This window comes from Echeneis naucrates, chromosome 18, assembly GCF_900963305.1.
Source record: "Echeneis naucrates chromosome 18, fEcheNa1.1, whole genome shotgun sequence".
NCBI lineage: Eukaryota > Metazoa > Chordata > Actinopteri > Carangiformes > Echeneidae > Echeneis > Echeneis naucrates.
The window spans coordinates 344,303-364,361 of record NC_042528.1 but is presented as its reverse complement, the minus strand read 5'-3'; the positions used below and the strand labels follow the sequence as shown (position 1 = coordinate 364,361).

General features: G+C 50.3%; 3 protein-coding genes across 3 annotated transcripts in view; 2 read left to right on the top strand and 1 right to left on the bottom strand.

The window, feature by feature from the left end:
• Positions 1-172: 172 nt before the first annotated feature.
• Positions 173-14,396, top strand: LOC115058663 (kinesin-like protein KIF1C). The gene is made up of 28 exons (XM_029526100.1): positions 173-702; positions 3,456-3,583; positions 4,173-4,249; positions 4,337-4,415; positions 4,626-4,726; positions 5,102-5,167; positions 5,249-5,427; positions 5,654-5,765; positions 5,841-5,918; positions 6,002-6,067; positions 6,157-6,232; positions 6,319-6,397; positions 6,475-6,623; positions 6,953-7,063; positions 7,145-7,272; positions 7,435-7,514; positions 7,612-7,687; positions 7,816-7,895; positions 8,021-8,115; positions 8,554-8,637; positions 8,720-8,900; positions 9,237-9,309; positions 9,405-9,503; positions 10,145-10,306; positions 10,383-10,673; positions 10,782-10,871; positions 10,953-11,138; positions 11,290-14,396. Exons 2-28 carry the CDS (start codon positions 3,478-3,480, stop codon positions 12,115-12,117), a joined length of 3,732 nt encoding a protein of 1,243 aa, XP_029381960.1. The 5' UTR covers positions 173-702; positions 3,456-3,477; the 3' UTR covers positions 12,118-14,396.
• Positions 14,397-14,590: 194 nt separating this feature from the next.
• On the top strand, positions 14,591-17,898 carry LOC115058625 (platelet glycoprotein Ib alpha chain-like). Its single transcript, XM_029526053.1, has 6 exons — positions 14,591-14,993; positions 15,450-15,545; positions 15,618-15,809; positions 15,889-15,984; positions 16,064-16,243; positions 16,429-17,898. Exons 1-6 carry the CDS (start codon positions 14,832-14,834, stop codon positions 17,773-17,775), a joined length of 2,073 nt encoding a protein of 690 aa, XP_029381913.1. The 5' UTR covers positions 14,591-14,831; the 3' UTR covers positions 17,776-17,898.
• Positions 17,899-18,655: 757 nt separating this feature from the next.
• LOC115058646 (coxsackievirus and adenovirus receptor homolog) overlaps positions 18,656-20,059 on the bottom strand; it is a 5,261-nt gene continuing 3,857 nt past the window's right edge. The window contains exon 5 of the mRNA XM_029526080.1: positions 18,656-20,059. This exon is cut by the window's right edge and continues 193 nt beyond it. Coding sequence (XP_029381940.1) covers positions 19,990-20,059 — 70 coding nt within the window. The 3' untranslated portion in view covers positions 18,656-19,989.

Genomic DNA, 20,059 nt, shown 5'->3' with positions numbered 1-20,059 from the left:
ATGAAAACAGCTCCTCTCACTGAGACGTTCTTCAGTGAAGTCCACCTGCAGCAAAAACAAAATAAACTTCTGGGGGCGTGGCTTCGGGACAGACGGGGTGTGGTTGTGGGCGGGGTCTAGACGCTCGGCCCCGGGGTCCTCCGGCCCTGCGCCGCTCCGTCACGGGGACGCGCCCGCACTTACACGCACACACCCGCCGCGCGGCCAGGCCACCGGCCAGCCTGCCCCCCGTTTTCTCTTCCTTTTCCTCCGCCTGTCCGGTACAACTGTCCGTTCCTCCCGGTTCACCGGAGCGGCCCCCCCGGACCGGACCGACCGGACCGACGACTTTCAGCGACGGGTCCTCGGCCGGACCTGCCGAGATTTTCCGCCCTGCCGGCCGCAGCGTCGGGCCTCCGCTTCTCCCGCCCCCCCCCCAGGTCCGCCTGAACCGGACGGTGACGTCATCACCGGGAGAGGCCCGTTAAACCGGAGCGGAAAAGTTGGTGTTTGAATTTTACTTCACCGAGTGTGTGTTTGTGTGTCTGTGTTTGTGTGTGAGAGGGACACAGCAGCGCCCCCACCCAGCTCTGACCGTCCTTGTGTCCCGGCACCGACAGGCCCGAACCGGGACCAGGACCAGGACCGGGACCGGGACCACGGCTTCCCCCACCGTTCGTCGTCCTTCACGTGGTGTTCTGGTTTAAGGGGGATATGGGGACGGTGAGTCATCCTGCTGGGACATAAAACTGCTTTAATGTGATTTAATGTGATTTAATCTGCTCTGAAGTTTTTCGCGTTAACTGGATCTAATTTATTTAAACCTGGGCAGTTTAAATCAGCTGTGTTTCTGATCATTACTGAGTCATTGGCTGCTTTCCTTAAACTTTATCACCCTAAACTGACAACATCTTATAAAAGTGACAACAATTTACCGCCAGCCGATCAGATTTGGTTGTTGAATGCTCGTTTTCCTTTAAAACTGTTTGTTTAAAATGTTTCCTGCTTCCAAAGCATGAACATTTCTTTCTTTTCCTTTAAATCGTTAGCTGTGGACATAATAGTGATGTATATTTGGCTCTTGGGCCTTAAATCACTACAACTTGTTTCTCTGTAAATGTAAAGACAAAAATCACATCTTTACTCTTTAATCTTTAAACAGATGTTATTGAAAAAGGACTAAAAACTTCAATCGGACTTTGAAGGTATTTTCTGATCGATTATATTAAAATAAAGGCAGAAAAAACTCTGACATTAACTCCGTGACCGAGGCAGAGACGTGTGTCTGCTTTGTGTTCTTATTGTGTAGACTTTAAATACACAAAGCTGTGGACACATCAGGATCAGATCGAGCTGAATGAGAATTTATCTGCAGCTGAGAGACTCTAAAGTTAGCCTGGGTGGCTAAAGCAGTTTGCAGCAGGCATCTCAGCTATGTGTGTGTGTGTGTGTGTATTTTTAGCTGCATGTTGTTTGGATTCTGCTCTGATGTTATTAGCCAACACCACAAAGCTGATTTCATGTGTGTGTCGCCCTCCGTGACTTTTTCCAGACGTCCGTCGGCTCCACCTGTTAGCGCTCCGGCTAGCGCTTCTGAATGGGAACACGAGTTAGCAGCTAACTGTTAGCATGTAGCTCAGCCCCGACTCACCTGAGCGGCCCGGGACAGTCAGGTGTCCTGCACAGACAGCCAACATCTGGAGAACATCTGTAGCCTTCAGTGGGCCGGACTGTCAGACTTTATTTCAGCTTTTGGACACAACAGGATGCTAACCGGGGGCTCAGGTTGTGATGTCATTATTTCCCACTGCACGGGAAGGCAGCATGTGGCCATTGTCATGTGAACAGGATGTTCATGTGTTCATTCATGTGTTCATTCATGTGTTCACTCACACGGCGTTAAAGAGTCAGTGAAATGTTCAGACGGCCGAGTCGAGCTGACGACTATCTTTAGCTGTGTGTGTGTACATTACCATAGGAAGTGTGTGTGTGTGTGTGTGTGTGTGTGTGTGTGTGTGTGTGTGTGTGTGTGTGTGTGGTATGGAGACCATTCATTATCACATTCCTGCAGAGGCCTACAGATGGGAACTAACTGAGTTTGTCCACATGACTGTGAACGCATCAGACTGATCAATAATCAGCCAATAACAGACCAGAACAGGCCCCAAACCTTCACCTTTAATCTGGGCGGAGTCTTTACTGCCATTTAAAACGATTTAAAACGGGCGAAGGAAGCAGTGAAGGTCTGTGTGTCTGTCCATGTCTCTGTCTGTCTGTCTGTCTGCTGTCTCTCTGTCTGTCTGTCTCTCTCTGCTGTCTCTCTGTCTGTCTGTCTGTCTGTGTCTCTCTGCTGTCTCTGGCTGTCTGTCTCTTTCTCTGTCTGTCTCTCTCTCTGCTCTCTCTCTCTCTGTCTGTCTGTGTCTCTCTGATGTCTCTGGCTGTCTGTCTCTCTCTCTGTCTGTCTCTCTCTGTCTGTCTGTGTCTCTTTCTCTGTCTGTCTGTGTCTCTCTGCTGTCTCTCTGTCTCTCTCTCTCTCTCTGTCTGTCTCTCTGTCTGTCTGTGTCTCTGAAGTGTAAACTGTGTGTGTGTAGCAGTGGATTGAAACAGCTGGTTAGTTGGTCCAATGTATTCAGCCACACACACATTCAATAATTATGTGTGTGTGTGTGCGCGTGTGCGTGCGTGCGTGCGTGCGTGCTGGGATGCCTGTGATGTGATGTCAGCAGTTCTGTCTTTGGTATGCAGGCTACTTGCTCACCTAGACGCACACACACACACACAAAGAGCAGAGCGGTCCTGTATCTTTGTTCACCATCTTGAACATGTACATTTTTGTTTCTGTTTGCTGTGTTCCTGCAGTTGTGTGACCTGAAGCTGTGTTGACAGAGCAAACACACACTCTGTCTGTGCTGTGTGTGTGTTTGTTACTGTTTGTGTCTCACAGCTGATAGTTGATCACTGAGCAGATCGATAACCTGCTGAAAGGCCTCTGTATGTATCAACCCATGTGATCGATGATTGATGGACTGATCGGTGTCTCCCACACACACACACACACACACACACACACACACACACACACACACACACTCACACTAACTAAAAGGTGTTTTCCCCGGAGAACAGGCCTGTAGTGTGTAAAGGCCCAGGGCAGGGGCGTTCAACATAAACTGACACAGTCAAAGAGAGAGAGAGACAATAGAAACTGAGAGAGAAAAAGAAGAGCAGGAGGTGAGAACGAGGCTGCTGCGGTTTCCGTGGTGACGACAAAACACACAACAGAGGACAGGAATGTAGAGAGAGATGGAAAAAAGAGGAGGAGAGAGGAAAGACTGATTGGAAAATGGAGAGAGGGAGGGAACGACGAAGAAAAAGAAAAATGGAGATGACCGTAAACAAAGAGGAGGAACGACCTTTGATCTGTTTGACTTTGTTTCCTCCATGTCTGATCATGCTCTCTGATTGGCTGTCCTCAGGTGTAGAGGGCGGAGCTTCAAGATGGCAGGTGCATCAGTGAAGGTGGCGGTACGAGTCCGTCCTTTCAACTCCAGAGAGACGGGACGCAACGCCAAGTGTGTCATCCAGATGCAAGGAAACACAACCTGTAAGAGACGAATCGCACACAAATGCACTGGAGACACGTCCTCATAATGGAGACACGTTCTCATAACAGAGACACGTCCTCTCTGTAGACACACGTCCTCATAATGGAGACACGTTCTCATAACAGAGACACGTCCTCTCTGTAGACACACGTCCTCATAACGGAGACTCGTTCTCATAACAGAGACACGTCCTCATAACGGAGACTCGTTCTCATAACAGAGACTCGTCCTCTCTGTAGACACACGTCCTCATAACGGAGACTCGTCCTCTCTGTAGACACACGTCCTTATGTCAGTGAAATGGATCCTGGAGGTTTTTCTGGTTTTCTGAACCAGAAGAAGTTTCCAGCAGCTTTCAGTTAGTTTTAGAGCTTCTTCTCCTTCAGCACGTGTTAAAACAGCCAGAGATATCCCAGAATGCTTCAGTCCGTCACATGACCTCTGAACCTGCTGCTATTTCCACACGGTGTATTAATAGACTGTTTTCAGCAGCTGAGCATCAGAACACACACATTTATTCACTGACGTTAGTGATGCCACTAACTGTGATGTCCATGTTGTATATCAGCATCTCCGTCTGTGTTGCAGGTATCTCCAACCCCAAACAGCCCAAAGATGGAGCCAAGAACTTCACCTTCGACTATTCATACTGGTCCCACACAACGGTGATCTCACACACACACACACACACACAGGGAAACATTCATCATATGAACATGCTAATAACCAGTTGTGTGTTTGTGTGTCTGCAGACTGAAGACCCCAGCTTTGCGTCTCAGAGACAGGTGTATAAGGACATTGGAGAGGAGATGCTGCTGCACGCATTCGAAGGTAAAGATGACCTACAACATGCTAATGCTAATCATTTTATCTTCTTAATGTTTCTGTTCTAATGATGCTACAGATGCTGATGCTAAAGATAATGCTAATGGTATTTATGATACTGCTGCTGACTCTGACATCTATGCTAATGCTAATAGTGTAGCATCTGTATCATCAGCAGAATTAACTCATATCTCATATGTTTGTTTGTTTTTTCAGGATACAATGTGTGTATTTTTGCTTATGGACAGACTGGAGCAGGAAAGAGCTACACCATGATGGGCAAGCAGGAGCCTGGACAGGAAGGCATCATCCCTCAGGTAACATCTCAGGTGTTCTGCTGCTGAAGAAAAACTACAAGAAGGAAATCAATTTATCATGTTCATATCAGAGTTGGATTTTTAAGGATCCGCCTCTAAAAGAACTCACAAACAGAAAGATAGAATTCAACAACACTGCCCAAAGGTCCATGAAGGCACCACAATTCTCTGTCATCACTTCCTGTTATGTTGGTGGTTCCCTGTTAGCTCTCTGTTAGCTCCCCTTTAGCTCTCTGTTAGCTCCCCTTTAGCTCTCTGTTAGCTCCCCTTTAGCTCCCTGTTAGCCCCCGTTAGCTCTCTGTTAGCTTTCTCACCTGGGTCTACCTGTTGGTTTCTGGGCGGAGCCTCACTGATGCCTGTCTCTGTGTTGTCCAGCTCTGTGAGGACTTGTTCCAGAGGACAGGAGAGAACACAGATCCTGATCTGACCTATTCTGTGGAGGTAAACTCACTGTCTCACCTGAACTCAGGGTGCTGCCGTCACTGAGTGTCCATCAGCTGACCCCCTCTCTTCCTCCTGCAGGTGTCTTACATGGAGATCTACTGTGAGCGGGTCAGGGATCTGCTGAATCCAAAGTCCCAGGGGACTCTGAGGGTTCGAGAGCATCCCATCCTGGGACCGTACGTGGAGGACCTGTCCAAACTGGCTGTGACCGGATTCACAGACATCCGGGACCTGATGGACGCCGGGAACAAAGCTCGGTCAGTCTTTAATTCAATCCGTTATGCTGATTGGGTCCAAGATGATGCCTTCTTGTTTTGTTCTTGTACTCCACAGCGTCAGTCTTATTTTTTATTAATGAGAGAAGTCTGTATTCTGTCTCTGCAGCATCAAATTAAAACCCTAAAATCTTGTCTTTGGAGTTATTGGCTGTGTCACTGTTGTCATGTGGCTGATTATCTGGACCTGACTGGTCACTCATTCCAGGACGGTTGCGGCCACAAACATGAACGAGACGTCGTCCAGATCACACGCCGTCTTCACCATCGTCTTCACCCAGAAACGACGAGACCAGATGACCAGCCTGGACACTGAGAAGGTGTGTCCTATTTCCGTCCTTTGAGGACATTTGACTTAATTTTAACTTTGATCAAACTGACTATCTTCTCTTCAGGTCAGTAAGATCAGTCTGGTCGACCTTGCTGGAAGTGAGCGAGCTGATTCATCTGGAGCAAAGGGCATGAGGTTAAAGGTCAGAAGTCGCAGGTGTCACGCCGATGTGGTCTTAATAAAATCTCTGATTTCAGAATGACATTAGATACATTTTCTGTATAGGAAGGAGCCAACATCAACAAATCTCTGACCACGCTGGGAAAAGTGATATCAGCTTTGGCTGAAATGGTGCGTTGACACTTAAACATATTTATACTGATGTCAAATATAAAAGTTAGTGATGGACTGAGATGTTTGTCTTCTCTCCTCTGCAGCAGAGCAGCAAGAAGAGGAAAAGTGACTTTATTCCCTACAGAGATTCTGTTCTGACCTGGTTACTGAAGGAGAATCTGGGTAAGATCATATGATCACCAGGTTTTCCTCACAGGGTCGTTTCTGAGGTGACATCAGAATGAAGTCTGGATGTTGGTTTGTTTCAGGAGGAAACTCTCGGACGGCCATGATAGCTGCTCTAAGTCCTGCTGACATCAACTATGAAGAAACGCTGAGTACTCTGAGGTCAGACTCAGACTGTGATTGTTATGAAGCCTGCCGGGTTGTCTAGTTTGATCTGATCTGGGCTCATGTGGTTCCAGATATGCCGACCGGGCCAAACAGATTCGTTGTAACGCCGTGATCAACGAGGATCCAAACGCCAAACTGATCAGAGAGCTGAAGGCCGAAGTGGAGCGACTCAGGAACCTGCTGTTCTCTCAGGGCCTGCAGGAGCTGCTGGATAACGCCAGTAGGTCCCATTTTACCGAGACACACACACTGATAAAGAGACTGTAGTCACTCTGTGTTTAGTGTGTGTGTGTGTGGGGGGGGGGTTATTTAAACATGGCATGTTTGGCATGTCTGTGTGCTGTATACTCTGAGTGAGGCATCTAAAGATGATAGCAACTGTGTGTGTGTGTGTGTGTGCGTGCGTGTGTGTGTGTGTGTGCGTGTGTGCGTGTGTGTGCGTGCGTTGGGGGTAAGCGGATACTTACAAGCTGTTCTTTACATAACCAGGATAACAAAGATTCCTTCTCCTTTAAGGACACCTGACTCTATCTCTCTGTCTCTCTAAAGTCAATAACAACAACGGCTCTGGGGGCGTTGCAGATGTTAGCCCCTCCCCCCTGCAGCTGGCACTTAAAGCAGCCAATGGAATAGCACCTGAAAATGGCTCCGCCCCTCCAGGTGAATGAACATGTGAACTCTGGTCACAGACGGTGATAAACTTTAAGTTTCATTCTTCAAAGTTTCATCCTTTGTTCACAGCTACAGGTGAGTCAGTGTCCGAGGGGGACGCCCCTGCTGCCCCCCACCTGATTGATGATGGAGAGGAAGGAGAGGAGGCAGTTGGCACGGAAACCATCAGTAAAGAGGAAGCAGCTGAGAGACTGCTGGTAGGATGAGAGTCTGATTCCCCTGATGGCCTAAATCAAAGGTTTGGACTGACCTGTCTGTCTGTCTGTCTCTGTCTCTGTCTCTCTCTGTCTCTCTCTCTCTCTCTCTCTCTCTCTCTCTCTCTCTCTCTCTCTCTCTCTCTCTCTCTCTCTCTGTTGTAGGAGACAGAGAAGATTATTGCCGAGCTGAATGAAACGTGGGAAGAGAAACTAAGAAAGACGGAGTCTATTCGTCTGGAGAGGTGACGTTTGTGGTGGTTTTACTTCAGCAGGTTGTTGAAGAGACAATGACCTTAACAATGAAACCTCTCTCTCTCTTTCTCTCTCACTCGCCCACAGAGAGGCGCTGCTGGCAGAAATGGGCGTGTCCATTAAAGAAGATGGTGGAACGCTGGGTGTCTTTTCTCCTAAAGGAGTGAGTTCACCTCTGACCTTTCCCCTCTGTGACACCACTGTGGAAACTGCAGCTGGATCAGCTGCTCTGTTCTGGTTCCCGATTTGGAGACAGTTTTAATGTGTGTGTGTGTGTCTGTCTGTGCGTAGACGCCTCACCTGGTCAACCTGAACGAAGACCCTCTGATGTCAGAGTGTCTCCTGTACTACATTAAAGAGGGATTCACCAGGTCAGACCGACTTTAGTGACCTCAGTCAGTTTAAATGTTAACTGGAGACTGAAACTAATTCTCTGAGTTCAGATGATGATGATGATGATGATGATGAAGGTCAGTGACGGCTGTCTGTGTTTCAGGGTGGGGCAGCAGGATGTGGACATCAAACTGTCCGGTCACTTCATAAAAGAGATCCACTGTGTGTTCGTCAGTGAGACCAATGAGCAGGGAGAAGGTGAGAAGGGTGTGTGTGTGTGTGTGTGTGTGTGTGTGTGTGTGTGTGTGTGTGGGGCCCTCTGGTAGTCAAGCTGAAGGGGTTTTCTGACAGAAACGAAAAAATTAAAGTCACACATTAGCTATAAAACCTAAAAACATTTTAACTGTTGGTGCATGATTTAAATTTTTGTGGCGATAAGCGTGTGTGTGTGTGTGTGTGTGTGTGTGTGTGTGTGTGTGTGTGTGTGTGTGTGTGTGCGCGCGTTCAGTGAGTGACTCTGTTTTTCTCTCTCTGTAAAAGCTGCCAGGAAATCTGTCAGGTATCGTTTTAACTGTTCTTAGTTGGTTGCCATGGTGATGTCACCTTCACGTTTACACCCATATTTCCTGTGCCCCCCCTCCACCTTGTGTGTCTCATTGTGCTCATTGTGTTGACTTGTTTGGTTCTGACCTGCAGTCGTGGTCACTCTGGAGCCGTTAGTTGGCGCCGAGACGTACGTCAACGGGAAGCAGATCACCGAGGCTGTCGTCCTCAAACAAGGTGACGTCGCATCGACTGTAACACGATGACATCACCGTTCAGTCTCTGACCGCTCACCTCGTGCTGTCCGTCCCATCTCCAGGAAACCGGATCGTGATGGGGAAGAACCACGTGTTCAGGTTCAACCACCCAGAGCAGGCGAGGCTGGAGAGGGAGCGCAGCATCACGGCCGACCAGCAGGCGGAGCCAGAGGACTGGAACTACGCCCAGAGGGAGCTGCTGGAGAAACAAGGCATCGACATCAAGCTGGAGATGGAGAAGAGGTGAGACCTGGGCCTGGGCCTGGTCCTGGTCCTGGACTGACCTGGTCCTGGGCCTGGACTGACCTGGTCCTGGTCCCGGTCCTGGTCCTGATCCTGGACTGACCTGGTCCTGGTCCCGGTCCTGGTCCTGATCCTGGACTGACCTGGGCCTGGTCCTGGACCTGGACTGACCTGGTCCTGGGCCTGGGCCTGGTCCTGGTCCTGGTCCTGGACTGACCTGGTCCTGGTCCTGGACTGACCTGGTCCTGGTCCCGGTCCTGGTCCTGATCCTGGACTGACCTGGGCCTGGTCCTGGACCTGGACCTGGACTGACCTGGTCCTACATGTGTGTTTCAGGCTGCAGGACATGGAGTCTCAGTATCGCAGAGAGAAGGAGGAGGCTGATCTTCTGCTGGAGCAGCACAGACTGGTACGTCTCTTCAGCAGGACCGGAGGTCCTGGCCCCTGAACCAGGTTAAACCTGTGTGTGTCTGTGTGTGTGTGTGTGTGTGTGTGTGTTTTCAGTATGCTGACAGTGACAGCGGAGACGACTCCGACAAACGATCCTGTGAGGAGAGCTGGAGGCTGATTTCCTCCCTGAGAGAGAAGCTGCCCGCTAACAAGGTCTGTGTCCTTTCTGTCTCTCTCTCCTGCCTCACCTGTCCCTCCTGTCTGTCTCTTCCTCACCTGTCTCTCTCTCCTGCCTCACCTGTGCCACCTGTCTGTCTCTCTCCTGTCTCACCTGTCCCTCCTGTCTGTCTCTCTCTCCTGCCTCACCTGTGCCACCTGTCTGTCTCTTCCTCACCTGTCTGTCTCTCTCCTGTCTCACCTGTCCCTCCTGTCTGTCTCTTCCTCACCTGTCTGTCTCTCTCCTGTCTCACCTGTCCCTCCTGTCTGTCTCTCTCCCCTGCCTCACCTGTGCCACCTGTCTCTCTCTCCTGCCTCACCTGTGCCACCTGTCTGTCTCTCTCCTGCCTCACCCGTCCCTCCTGTCTGTCTCTCTCCCCTGCCTCACCTGTCCCTCCTGTCTGTCCCTCCTGTCTGTCTCTTCCTCACCTGTCTGTCTCTCTCCTGTCTCACCTGTCCCTCCTGTCTGTCTCTCTCCCCTGCCTCACCTGTCCCTCCTGTCTGTCTCTCTCTCCTGCCTCACCTGTCCCTCCTGTCTCACCTGTCCCTCCTGTCTGTCTCTCTCCTGCCTCACCTGTGCCACCTGTCTGTCTCTCTCCTGCCTCACCTGTCCCTCCTGTCTGTCCCTCCTGTCTCAGGTGCAGTCCATAGTGAAGCGCTGTGGCCTCCCCAGCAGTGGGAAGAGGAGGGAGCCTCTCAGAGTGTATCAGATCCCTCAGAGGAGGAGAATCAGCAAAGACCCCAAACGGGTCACGATGGACGACCTTCGAATGCAGGCGGTCAAAGAGATCTGCTACGAGGTGACACAGTTCAGGACGCTTTATCACAGTGATGGATGAACCAGTCCTCCATTAACCCCCCCGCCCCCCCCCCCAGGTGGCTCTGGGAGACTTTCGTCACTCCCGTCAGGAGATCGAGGCGCTTTCCATCGTCAAGATGAAGGAGCTCTGCCGAATGTACGCCAAGAAGGACGCCAGCGAGAGGGAGAGCTGGAAGGCCGTGGCCCAGGACGTCTGCGACACCGTGGGCATCGGAGAGGAGAGGAGCCCCCCGACTGAGGAGGGGGGAGGAGGAGGGGACGTAGCAGGAGAGTCGGGGGAGGGAGGAGAGAAAGGAAAAGTCTACGACCTGAAGGCTCACATCGATAAACTGACGGACATTTTGGAGGTGAGTGACATCACGTGACATCACACATGGCCACCACCTGATCCGGGCTGATCTCAGATCTGTCATCCATCAAACTCTAACCGGTAAAATTAAATATAAACCTTCCAGGAAGTGAAGCTGCAGAACAACATGAAGGACGAGGAGATCAAAGCTCTGAGGGACAGAATGATCAAGATGGAGAGCATCATACCTGTACAGGTGCGTTCTCCGCCCACTTCCTGTGACATCAGCTGTTCGTCAAGCCGCTCACCGAATCCCCTCCGTGCCCTTCATTTCTAGGACGATGAAGTGAACGGTGAGGAGGGCGGGTCTCCTCAGATGGATGGCAGCGGGGGCAGCGACGGGCCCGTTCAGCCTGAGGTCAGAGTTCAGCGGCTGATGGACGAGGACCCGGCGTTCCGGAGAGGACGCCTCCGCTGGCTGAGGCAGGAACAGCAACGGCTCCTGAACCTGCAGCAGCAGAACATCACCAAGAAACTGCGAGGCCAGAACCAGAGCCAAGGTGAGCACCCCCCCCCGAGACACAGACACACAAACACACAGTGTGTGTGACGCTCTGGTCACTCTCCCCCACCTTACCCCTCCAGGTCCGAACGCCCCCACTGTCCCTGTTCACCTCCCCGGGACCGGACGCTTCATCCCTCCCCAAGAATGCAAGCTGAAGTTCCCCTTTAAGAGTAACCCCGCCCACCGACTGTCATGGGGACCAGCCAGCGCCGCCCTGCAGGCCCTGGGTCTGGGGGAGGGGGGCGAGGGGGGAGAACAGCACGAGGAGGGGAGAGGAGAGGGGAAAGGTTCTCCCTCCCCTCCTCCTCATCCTCCTCATCCTCCTCAGGGTCAATCTCCTGCTCTCTTGCCCCTCCCCTTCCAAGTCCCGCCCCCCCGCATGCGCACGCCCAGCCCTCATCGTGCCTGGCAACAGCGTAACCAAGGCAACCAGGGTGGCTTCCACTACCATCAGCAGGGCAACAACCAAAACCACCAGCGCCGCTACCGCCGCAACTCTCTGGACAGCTCCACCCACGGCAACAGTAACTACGACAACAACCAGCATCACAGCGGTGGTGGAGGAGGCGGTCACCAGGGGCGACCAAGGCAAAGAAGGGGTGTATCTCCCGGACCCGGGGGTGAGAGAGGAGGCGGGAGAGGAGGAGGAGGAGGAGGAGTCAGAGACAGAGATAGAGATGGAGGCTTCCATTACAATCACCGGCAGCATCATCAGTTACACCATCATCCCTACTACAACCCCCATAATGCACCATTCCAGCCTGGACTTCACCCCAACTACCACAGCCTGCCACGCTCCGGGGGCCCGCCCCCCACTGCTGACATGCTGCTGGGGGCGGGGCCAGCTCCGGGGGGGTGGGGCTTCACCACCCCTCCCAGGATGAGACGGCAGTTCAGTGCACCAGACCTGAAGAACAACAAGGAGACCCCCATCTGACCTCTGACCCCTGGAGGTCTCTGACAGGCTGTGTGTGTGTGTGTGTGTCTGTCCTTGTGTGACTGCGTATCGATTCCTCCTAGCATTTATGTTAGCGAGGGTTAGCCGTTGCCATAACAACACTGTTTTAATGAAAGGTGGCTCTATTTTCTTTGCTGTTTGTCAGATGGCAGATGGAAGTTTATCGGTTTTTATTGATCTGATTGATTACTGATATCGATGATGTCGTGGTCTCAATCAGTTGTTTAGGAAGGCTGACTGTTAGCAGCTGAGGCTAGCTCCTGTTGTTTTTGTGTGTTGGTTTGATGGTGTTTGTTCTTGAAGCTCCTCTGTTTTAGCCGCTGTTAGCCCAGGAGGCTAACCTGCTTACTTCACACTGAAAACTGTGTTAGCTCTGGCTAGTCAGACAGGTTATGAGGTCAAATGCTGCACAAGCCAAGCGTAGCCTAGCGTGGCCTAGCTGAGTGCAGCTAAGGGGAGGCTAATGCTAAATGGGAGTAAGTGTGAGCTATGAACCAAAGACAGCTGCTCTGTGGCGCCTCCTGCTGGAGAGCAGAGAGCTGACGGAGGAGGAGGTGCTGAGGTTGTAAATGTTGAGCTCGCATTTTGACCTTTTTAAAGCATTGTGTGTATATTTGAAGTGTTTTGTGATTTTATTTGTTTCTATAAAGATGAATCTATTTTTAAAAAAGGCTGCGACATGAAACATTCACTGTCTCTGGCAATCGTGGGAAACCTAGAAAGTGATAACTGATGTGCAATGCATTATGGGGACTAAAGAATGAAAATGGATGTGTATTAGTTGACGTAGGCCTGTGTTAGCAAGGAATTCTGGGAAAAGTAGTCAGAAGGAAAAGATGATGAGATCCATTAAGATAAGCCGTGACGTGTCATGTGACATCATTCTGACGAGTGTTAGCATTGACGTGGAGGGCGGGGACTAATGTGCTGCGTTCAGGAGACATCGGGAAGTTGGAAACAGGCCACTTTCTTTCTGAATCATACGATGTTGTGTTAATTGTCACTTTAAAGGCCATTTTTTCTCAGAAACCTTTTTTAAGGTTCATGCTGTAAATGATTCCTGGGCTGTCAATCGACTGGCTTGTCCCGAGCTCGGTCTTCAGTCCTTCACTTTAAAAGTGATCAGAATTAATTCAACAGGTTTCAGTTTTTCTGTTGTGTTCACTGCCCCTCTAAAATATAGGAATTCCACAATTTTCCAATTCCTGCGTCACAGTGAACGCAGCACGGCTGTGTTTGACCTGTGAGGAGGAGCAGGGTGACGCCCCGCCCCACGTAGAGCAAAGCATGGTGGGAGATGACGAGTGGAGCGTTTTGTTGCTCCGTGAATTCGGGACCTTTTCACAGAAAGCGGTCAGAACCAGCCAATGGGAGCGCTGACTGTGCTCAGCTGGTCCAGGAGGGGAGTCGCCATGACGACGATGACAAATACACAAGGACTGATGGTGATTGGCCTGAGAAGCGTGACATCAGCAGAATTGTGTTGCTTTGGTGTCTGTGCTGCCGACCAATCACAGGACAATCTCACCTTCGGAACATGCTGCCACTGCCGGGGCTGATGGGAAATGATGATTTCTCTTTACTTATGATGTTTTGGGTTTTTTTCTTTGTTTCAGATAGTCTGTCTATCGCTCGCTCTGATTGGCTGTTTTCTTTTGTATTTGTTTGCTTCCTGTCCAGAATATTTTACGCCGCTACATGTTTGACCTTTGCTTTATGATGTCATCACGCCATCATCACTATTATTAATATGATTATATGAACTGTCATTAATATCGGGTTCTTGTGGGCGCTGCTAAAGGGAGTCTCTTCACCCTCGTGCAGTGTGTTGGTGTGTGTGTGTCTGTGTGTGTTTCCCTGTTAATTTCGAATCATAATCTAAAGTTTGTTTTCCTTCATGAAGCTGATTTCATTGTGTTTGTTTGTTTGTTTGTTTTGGAGGTTGGTGGGGGTGAGGCTCCGCCCATTCCTGACACTTTTGCTCCAATTAGAAACATCACAGCATGATGTCACTTCAGGACTGTGGGACACAGACATGATGACATCACAGTCGTGCCCGCCTCCCATTGGTCAGAGTTGTTGTGTCTGTTTTTGTTGTATCAGGAACCAAACTCAGGCTCTACCTGCAGACAACATGATGGCAATAAACTGAAAAACCAAACACGCCTTCGCTCCTCATTCTCCGGCTCCTCCCACAGAACCACACTACGGTGGCCCAAAGAGCCCACGAGTCAAACTCAGCGTTACACTTTTCTCAGAACTTTATTAAACAACTTTTTCTTTTTATAAAGTTAAATAAAATGAGAAAAAAAAAACAAAAGAAGTCAAAAAAATTACAATTAATCAGAATCATCAGAAGTGAAGAAGTATCTCACTGTTAACAGTTTGGTGATGTCACTGGGGGCGTGGCCAACTAAAGTTTAATTTTCATCAGTTTAATGATGTCCATTTTTGGTAGTAACCCATATGGGTGTGGCCAACTGAGCCAGAGAAACAGTGACATCATCGTCCAGGTTGTCTGTGTGGTCACATGACAGGAAGTTCCAGCGGAGACACATGTCAACACACTCTGGCCTATCACTTCCTGCCCCGACTCAGTCTCACACACACACACACCCCCCCCTCACACCCCTCTTCATCCTCATCGCTCCTCAAACCGTCTCAGTCCTTCAGGAGCTGAGTGTCTGTTCACAATGCAGCTCTTCCTCCTGCTGCTCTTCTTCTTGTCTCACGTTGCCATGGTCACAGCAGTGGCAGGTTGCCACAGCGACAGGGACAAGGACCACCGCCCGAGGGAGAACTGCACGGCAGCCGGCCTCAGTGACGTCCCGACGGGATTCGAACCCACAACCAAGGTAACGCATAACACACTAACTGCTGGTGACACAAAGACACAAACTGAACCAGTTCAGTTTAATTAAGATAAAACTGAAGTGAAGCTTGAAGAAGGCAGTCAGTTTGTACTGAAGTCTATGGGAAAATGTCCCTCCTCCTCCCTGATGAGTTTCTGGTCTCAGTCTGAAATACAACATGATGTTCATTCAGAGGGAAACGGTCGTGATGGTTCTTCTGGTGTCAGACAGAAAACACCATCAGACTCCATCTCAAACAGGAGAAACGTTTCTCTGAAGACGAAGCGCTTCCTGTCATGAGACGCTGTTATCTGGGACAAGCAGCTCTTCCTGAGCTCTGATTGGATGAAGGCTTTGACTGACAGCTGAGACGTTTGCTGCCTGTTTGGCTCTGATAAGACAGTTTGACAGGAAACTCTGAGAGGCTTCATGTTTTCTTCTTCTGTGGTGTGTTTGCAGGTTCTGTTGTTTCCCAGGAACCAGTTCTCCGGTCTCTCCTGGTCATCCTTCCAGTACTTTCCACAGATCTATGAAATCGACCTCACAGCCAACAAGGTGCCTGCAGATCCGTTTTCATCCGGCTGACTGCCGTCGAGACGTTTGACCAGCATCATGTTTGTGCTGCAGGTTCCAGAGGTGGCCCCCAGCTCGGGCCCCGTCCTGCCCAGCCTGCGTGTCCTCCGTCTGGGCTCCAACCTGCTGACGGCCCTCCCTGACGGCTCCTTCTCGGCCTGCCCCGGCCTGACGGAGCTGTACCTGGAGAAGAACAACATGGAGAGGCTGAGCGATGCGACTTTCTCTGGTCTCAGCAAACTGGAGGTCAGTGTGTTCGCAGGTTTGGAATCTAATCGAGAGAAAAAGTCAGAGACTAAACTTTTGGTGCTGATGCGCCCACCAGATCTTGGACCTGTCATCCAATCGGATCAGAGTGCTTCCGGCTCAGATGCTCCACCCCCTTCCAGCTATCGAGACCATCTACCTGGAGATCAACAAGGTGAGAGGAGGACGGCGGGCAGTCACCCTCTGCCGGAGGCCGACCCGTCTGAACCTGCAGGACGACCTTTGTGTTTCAGATCAAAGTGATGCCCGATGATTGGTTCAGCATGAAGGAGGAGGTGCCTTATCTGTACCTCTCAGCCAATCCCTGGTTCTGCTCCTGCTCCCTCGGTTACCTGCGACGATACTTGGATGACTACGAACTCAACGTCTACGTTCGCGATGGCCCGCTCATCAGGGTCGACGGAGAGAGTGTGGTGAGTGAAGATGACCCGTCGTGTTCAGTCTCAGCCAATCAGAGCGGGGCGGCTCAGTCCTGGTCTGTGAGGACAGATCCGGACCAGCCGGGCCGCCTCTAGTTCTGACTGACGGGAGGAAACCAGATACTTAACCTCCGGGTCTCTGTGTGTGTGTTGGGTTGTTGACCTTCTTTTGTCTACAGGTGTGTGACTCTCCGCCGTCCCTCAAAGGGAAACCTCTGCTGACTGTGGAGGAATCTGATCTGTGTTCAGCTTCAGCAGTACCGAGCGGCGACATCGACCCGATGACAACCGACTCTGTGGCAGGAAAAATGGCCACCATTCCTCCCCCTCTAACTCCTCCTCTAACTCCTCCTCCTTCTTCTTCGTCTCCTCCTCCCCCTCCTCCTTCATCTTCCCCTCCTCCTCCTCCTCCTTCTTTTTCACCTCCTCCTCCCCCTCCTCCTTCATCTTCCCCTCCTCCTCCTCCTCCTTCTTTTTCACCTCTTCCCCCTCCCCCTCCTCCTTCTTCTTCACCTCCTCCTCCTCCTCCTCCCCCCACCACCCTTTTGCCTCCATCAGTCTCTCCTCCTGGGACGTCGTCTTCCTTCCAGCTCCAGACGGTCTACCACCGAGTGGTCACCTGGTCTTGGTATCAAACCTTCACCCATTTTGTTGAACGGTCGGAGGAGGAGATCGGAGTGGGGGGGTCGTCTGTCGGGTCACATTCTTCAACTGAAGGTTATATGAACACGCCGACCACCGCGCCCACCGAACTCGAAGTCCCTACGACCACCAAAGGAAGCTCAGTGATGATGCCTCCGTGGGTCGTCATGGAGACCACCAGCATCCGGCAGCGAGGGGAAGTCGGAGCTGCCGGGGTTTTCTGTTTTTGGCTCTTTGCAGCGAACGTGCTGCTGTGCATGGCGTCTGCAGCGTGCACGGCAACGACGCTGACGAAGCTGGTTGCCTGGTACCGGAGGGCGGGGCTCCCCCAGAGGAGGGGAGGAGAGGAAGTGAGGCTGATGACCTACCAGAGGACGGAAGAGAGAGGGGGAGGAGTCATGGCGCTCTACCGCTCCATTCTCTTCATCCACAGAGACGGAGATGAAGCTCTGGAGAAGGAAGATGGAGGGAAGGAAGGAGAGAGACTTGTTGTCATGCTGGAGCCGACAGGAAGTGATGACGTGAGAGGAGGAGGAGGAAGGAGGGAGGAGACTGTTTACAGGAAGACGATGATCCGACTGGTGAGCAGAGAGCCGCAGGTGGACGGGTGGATGGACGTGATGGAGGAGAGTCGGGTCGCTGCTGATGATGGAGGGGGGCCGGACAGACTGAGGGGCGGAGCCTCTTCCAGGAAACGCTACAGTGTGATTCTGAGGGAGGAGGGGAGAGGGAGGGAGGAGCGTGACTGGGTGGTCGGTGGCTGGGAGGTAAGAGACGGGGGAGGGGAGGAGCCCAGGAGCAGCTGGGGGGAGTGGCTGGCACACTACTTACCCAGCATGCCATGGGGAGTGACACCACCTCTGGAGGGGGAGGAGCCTCAATGATTGTTTCCTCTAAAAGGGGCGGAGCCAGACACCTGTCACTCACACTAAGAGTCCGCCTTCTGCCACCGTGCAAAAATATTTCAAATATTAATACATTTGATTTGATCAAATAAAATAACAAATGAAAAGACACCTGAATGATGTTTTATTATTGGAGAGAAAAAGAAACTGTTTAAATTAAATTTTCATTTTCTTAAAGGTCTTTGTTGCAGCCGTCAGTTTTCTCCAAACTGAACTTTCTTCCATTTCAGGGTTTTCTGGTTTAATAACAATTTAAAATGATAATCATTGTTTCCAGCAGCAGCCACGTCGGTTTCCTCCTTCATAAAAGCTGTTCGTCCTGAAGCGAACCGATGACAGCTGATGACATCATCAATGACTCACCTGGGGCCTGGACCAAGAAGCTGGAGTTCAGCCTAGCGAGGTAACTTCCGGGTTTTCAGTGTCACAGAGCTGGTTTTGATTTTAATCGAGTACGTCGCCATGGTGACAATGAACCGGTTCTGTAGACAGTTTCTACTCCAGACTGAAACAACTCCTGCTAGTGTCGGCCATTTTGTGTCGTCTGCAGACACAAACACATCCTCTGCTCTCCCCGAGGAGAGGTCGGTGTGAGAATAGTCAGATATTCAGAGCTTTGGAGGCTTTGCAGCTGATTTTTCAGGGTTAATGAGCAGAACTCCTGAAAACACCGAACAAAGCTGCAGCAGAGTTCATACCTGCAGGATCAGATTCCTGGTTCAGCTCAGTACAAACTGATTAAAGTTCAGGTGTGTTTGCTTTGTCTGGTCCAACAGGTTTAAGGTGTGATCGTCAGTCACCAGCTCAGGATAAGATCAGATAAAACACTTCAGAATGAAATAAGAAATCTGACATCAGAATAATTAAAAAGCAGAAGATTTGGTTTTATTTTATATTTCTTACATGTGATTTAATATCAACATTTGGTTTAACTGAAACAGGAAGAAGTAAGTTTTTAATATTTCCTGACTGTATAAGTTTAATTCCCCCATTAAAAACTACAGATCTTATTCTCCAGAAGTAAAATATCACATTTTAATACAAAACAATGTGCTCATTGAGGTTAATGAGCTTTATGAATATTCTATATTAACAGATTTATGTGGAACAGGAATTAATGTGTGAAAGTAGAAATAAGAATAGCAGTTGAGCTGCTGATATTACAGAAAGAGAAACCTGAAGTAAAGTGCTTCTGCTCATATTCACCATCATTGTCAGCTTTGTGCCTTTTCTACATTTTTTAGAGTAAACACAAAAACTTGTACAACAAAAAATGGACCAGACTCGGTGACTAACTCCCTTACAACAAACTGTGCCCTGCCTATGTGCCCTACAGACAATATCTAACTAGGCCAGTGAGCAGTGATAGCTAACATGTCTTTGGGGTCATCAGGTGGGAACCTCCTTTCACCAGTGTTTCATCTAGTTAGTCCCACAACACCTCCAAGAGGCTAGACAGTGAACACCGCATCCAAGGGTCACCCCCCCTAATGCCAGCCATCACCACTCCTCACACAAACACAACTATCTCAACCAGCACCACCGTCAACTACTCTGACCTCTCACTAACTGCACCAGTGAAAGCAGGACGGGGATACAGACCCTGGTTCAGGTAGGGGGCATGAAATCACTAATGATGGACAGCACTGCCATCAAAGCCTCTGGGGACGTGAACTGCTCTTAGTCTGGCTCATCACAGTAATGATGTCAGACTCCACACAGAGCTGGACACAAATGATCCCAAAAGAAAGTGTTTGATAATGGTGATACTGATTTTGAAATAAATTACTTACAGCATCCGTCACAGGAAGCTGTCGTTACTTCATTGTAGTCAAACAAAAAGAGCAGAACACAAGTTTTATTAAATGTCCATATCAGTATCAGAGTTTCATCAAACCAGATTCAGACGTTTACCTGTGTCTCCAGCTGCACCTCCCAGAATACTTTGAGCACAGAAACCCCTCCACCACGGTAAGGTGGCAATTCAAGGAGGGGACGGGGAGGGCCCTCAGCTGGACCAGGACTCTGTGGAGAGGTCTCCTGTTTAGTCGGTCTGGATTCCTCCGGTTTGTGTGGCAGCTGAACTTCAGCTCCGTCTTTACAGAGTCTGTGTTTGTCTCCTGAAGCTGAGCTCTGATGGTGACCTTTAGCTGAAGCTGATCTCATGTTCATCCTCCACTTCCTGGTTAAACATCACACCTGCTCTGGTCCACCTGGTCTGCCTGGTCCACTGGGTTCTTTAGCAGCAGGTCTGTATGGACTC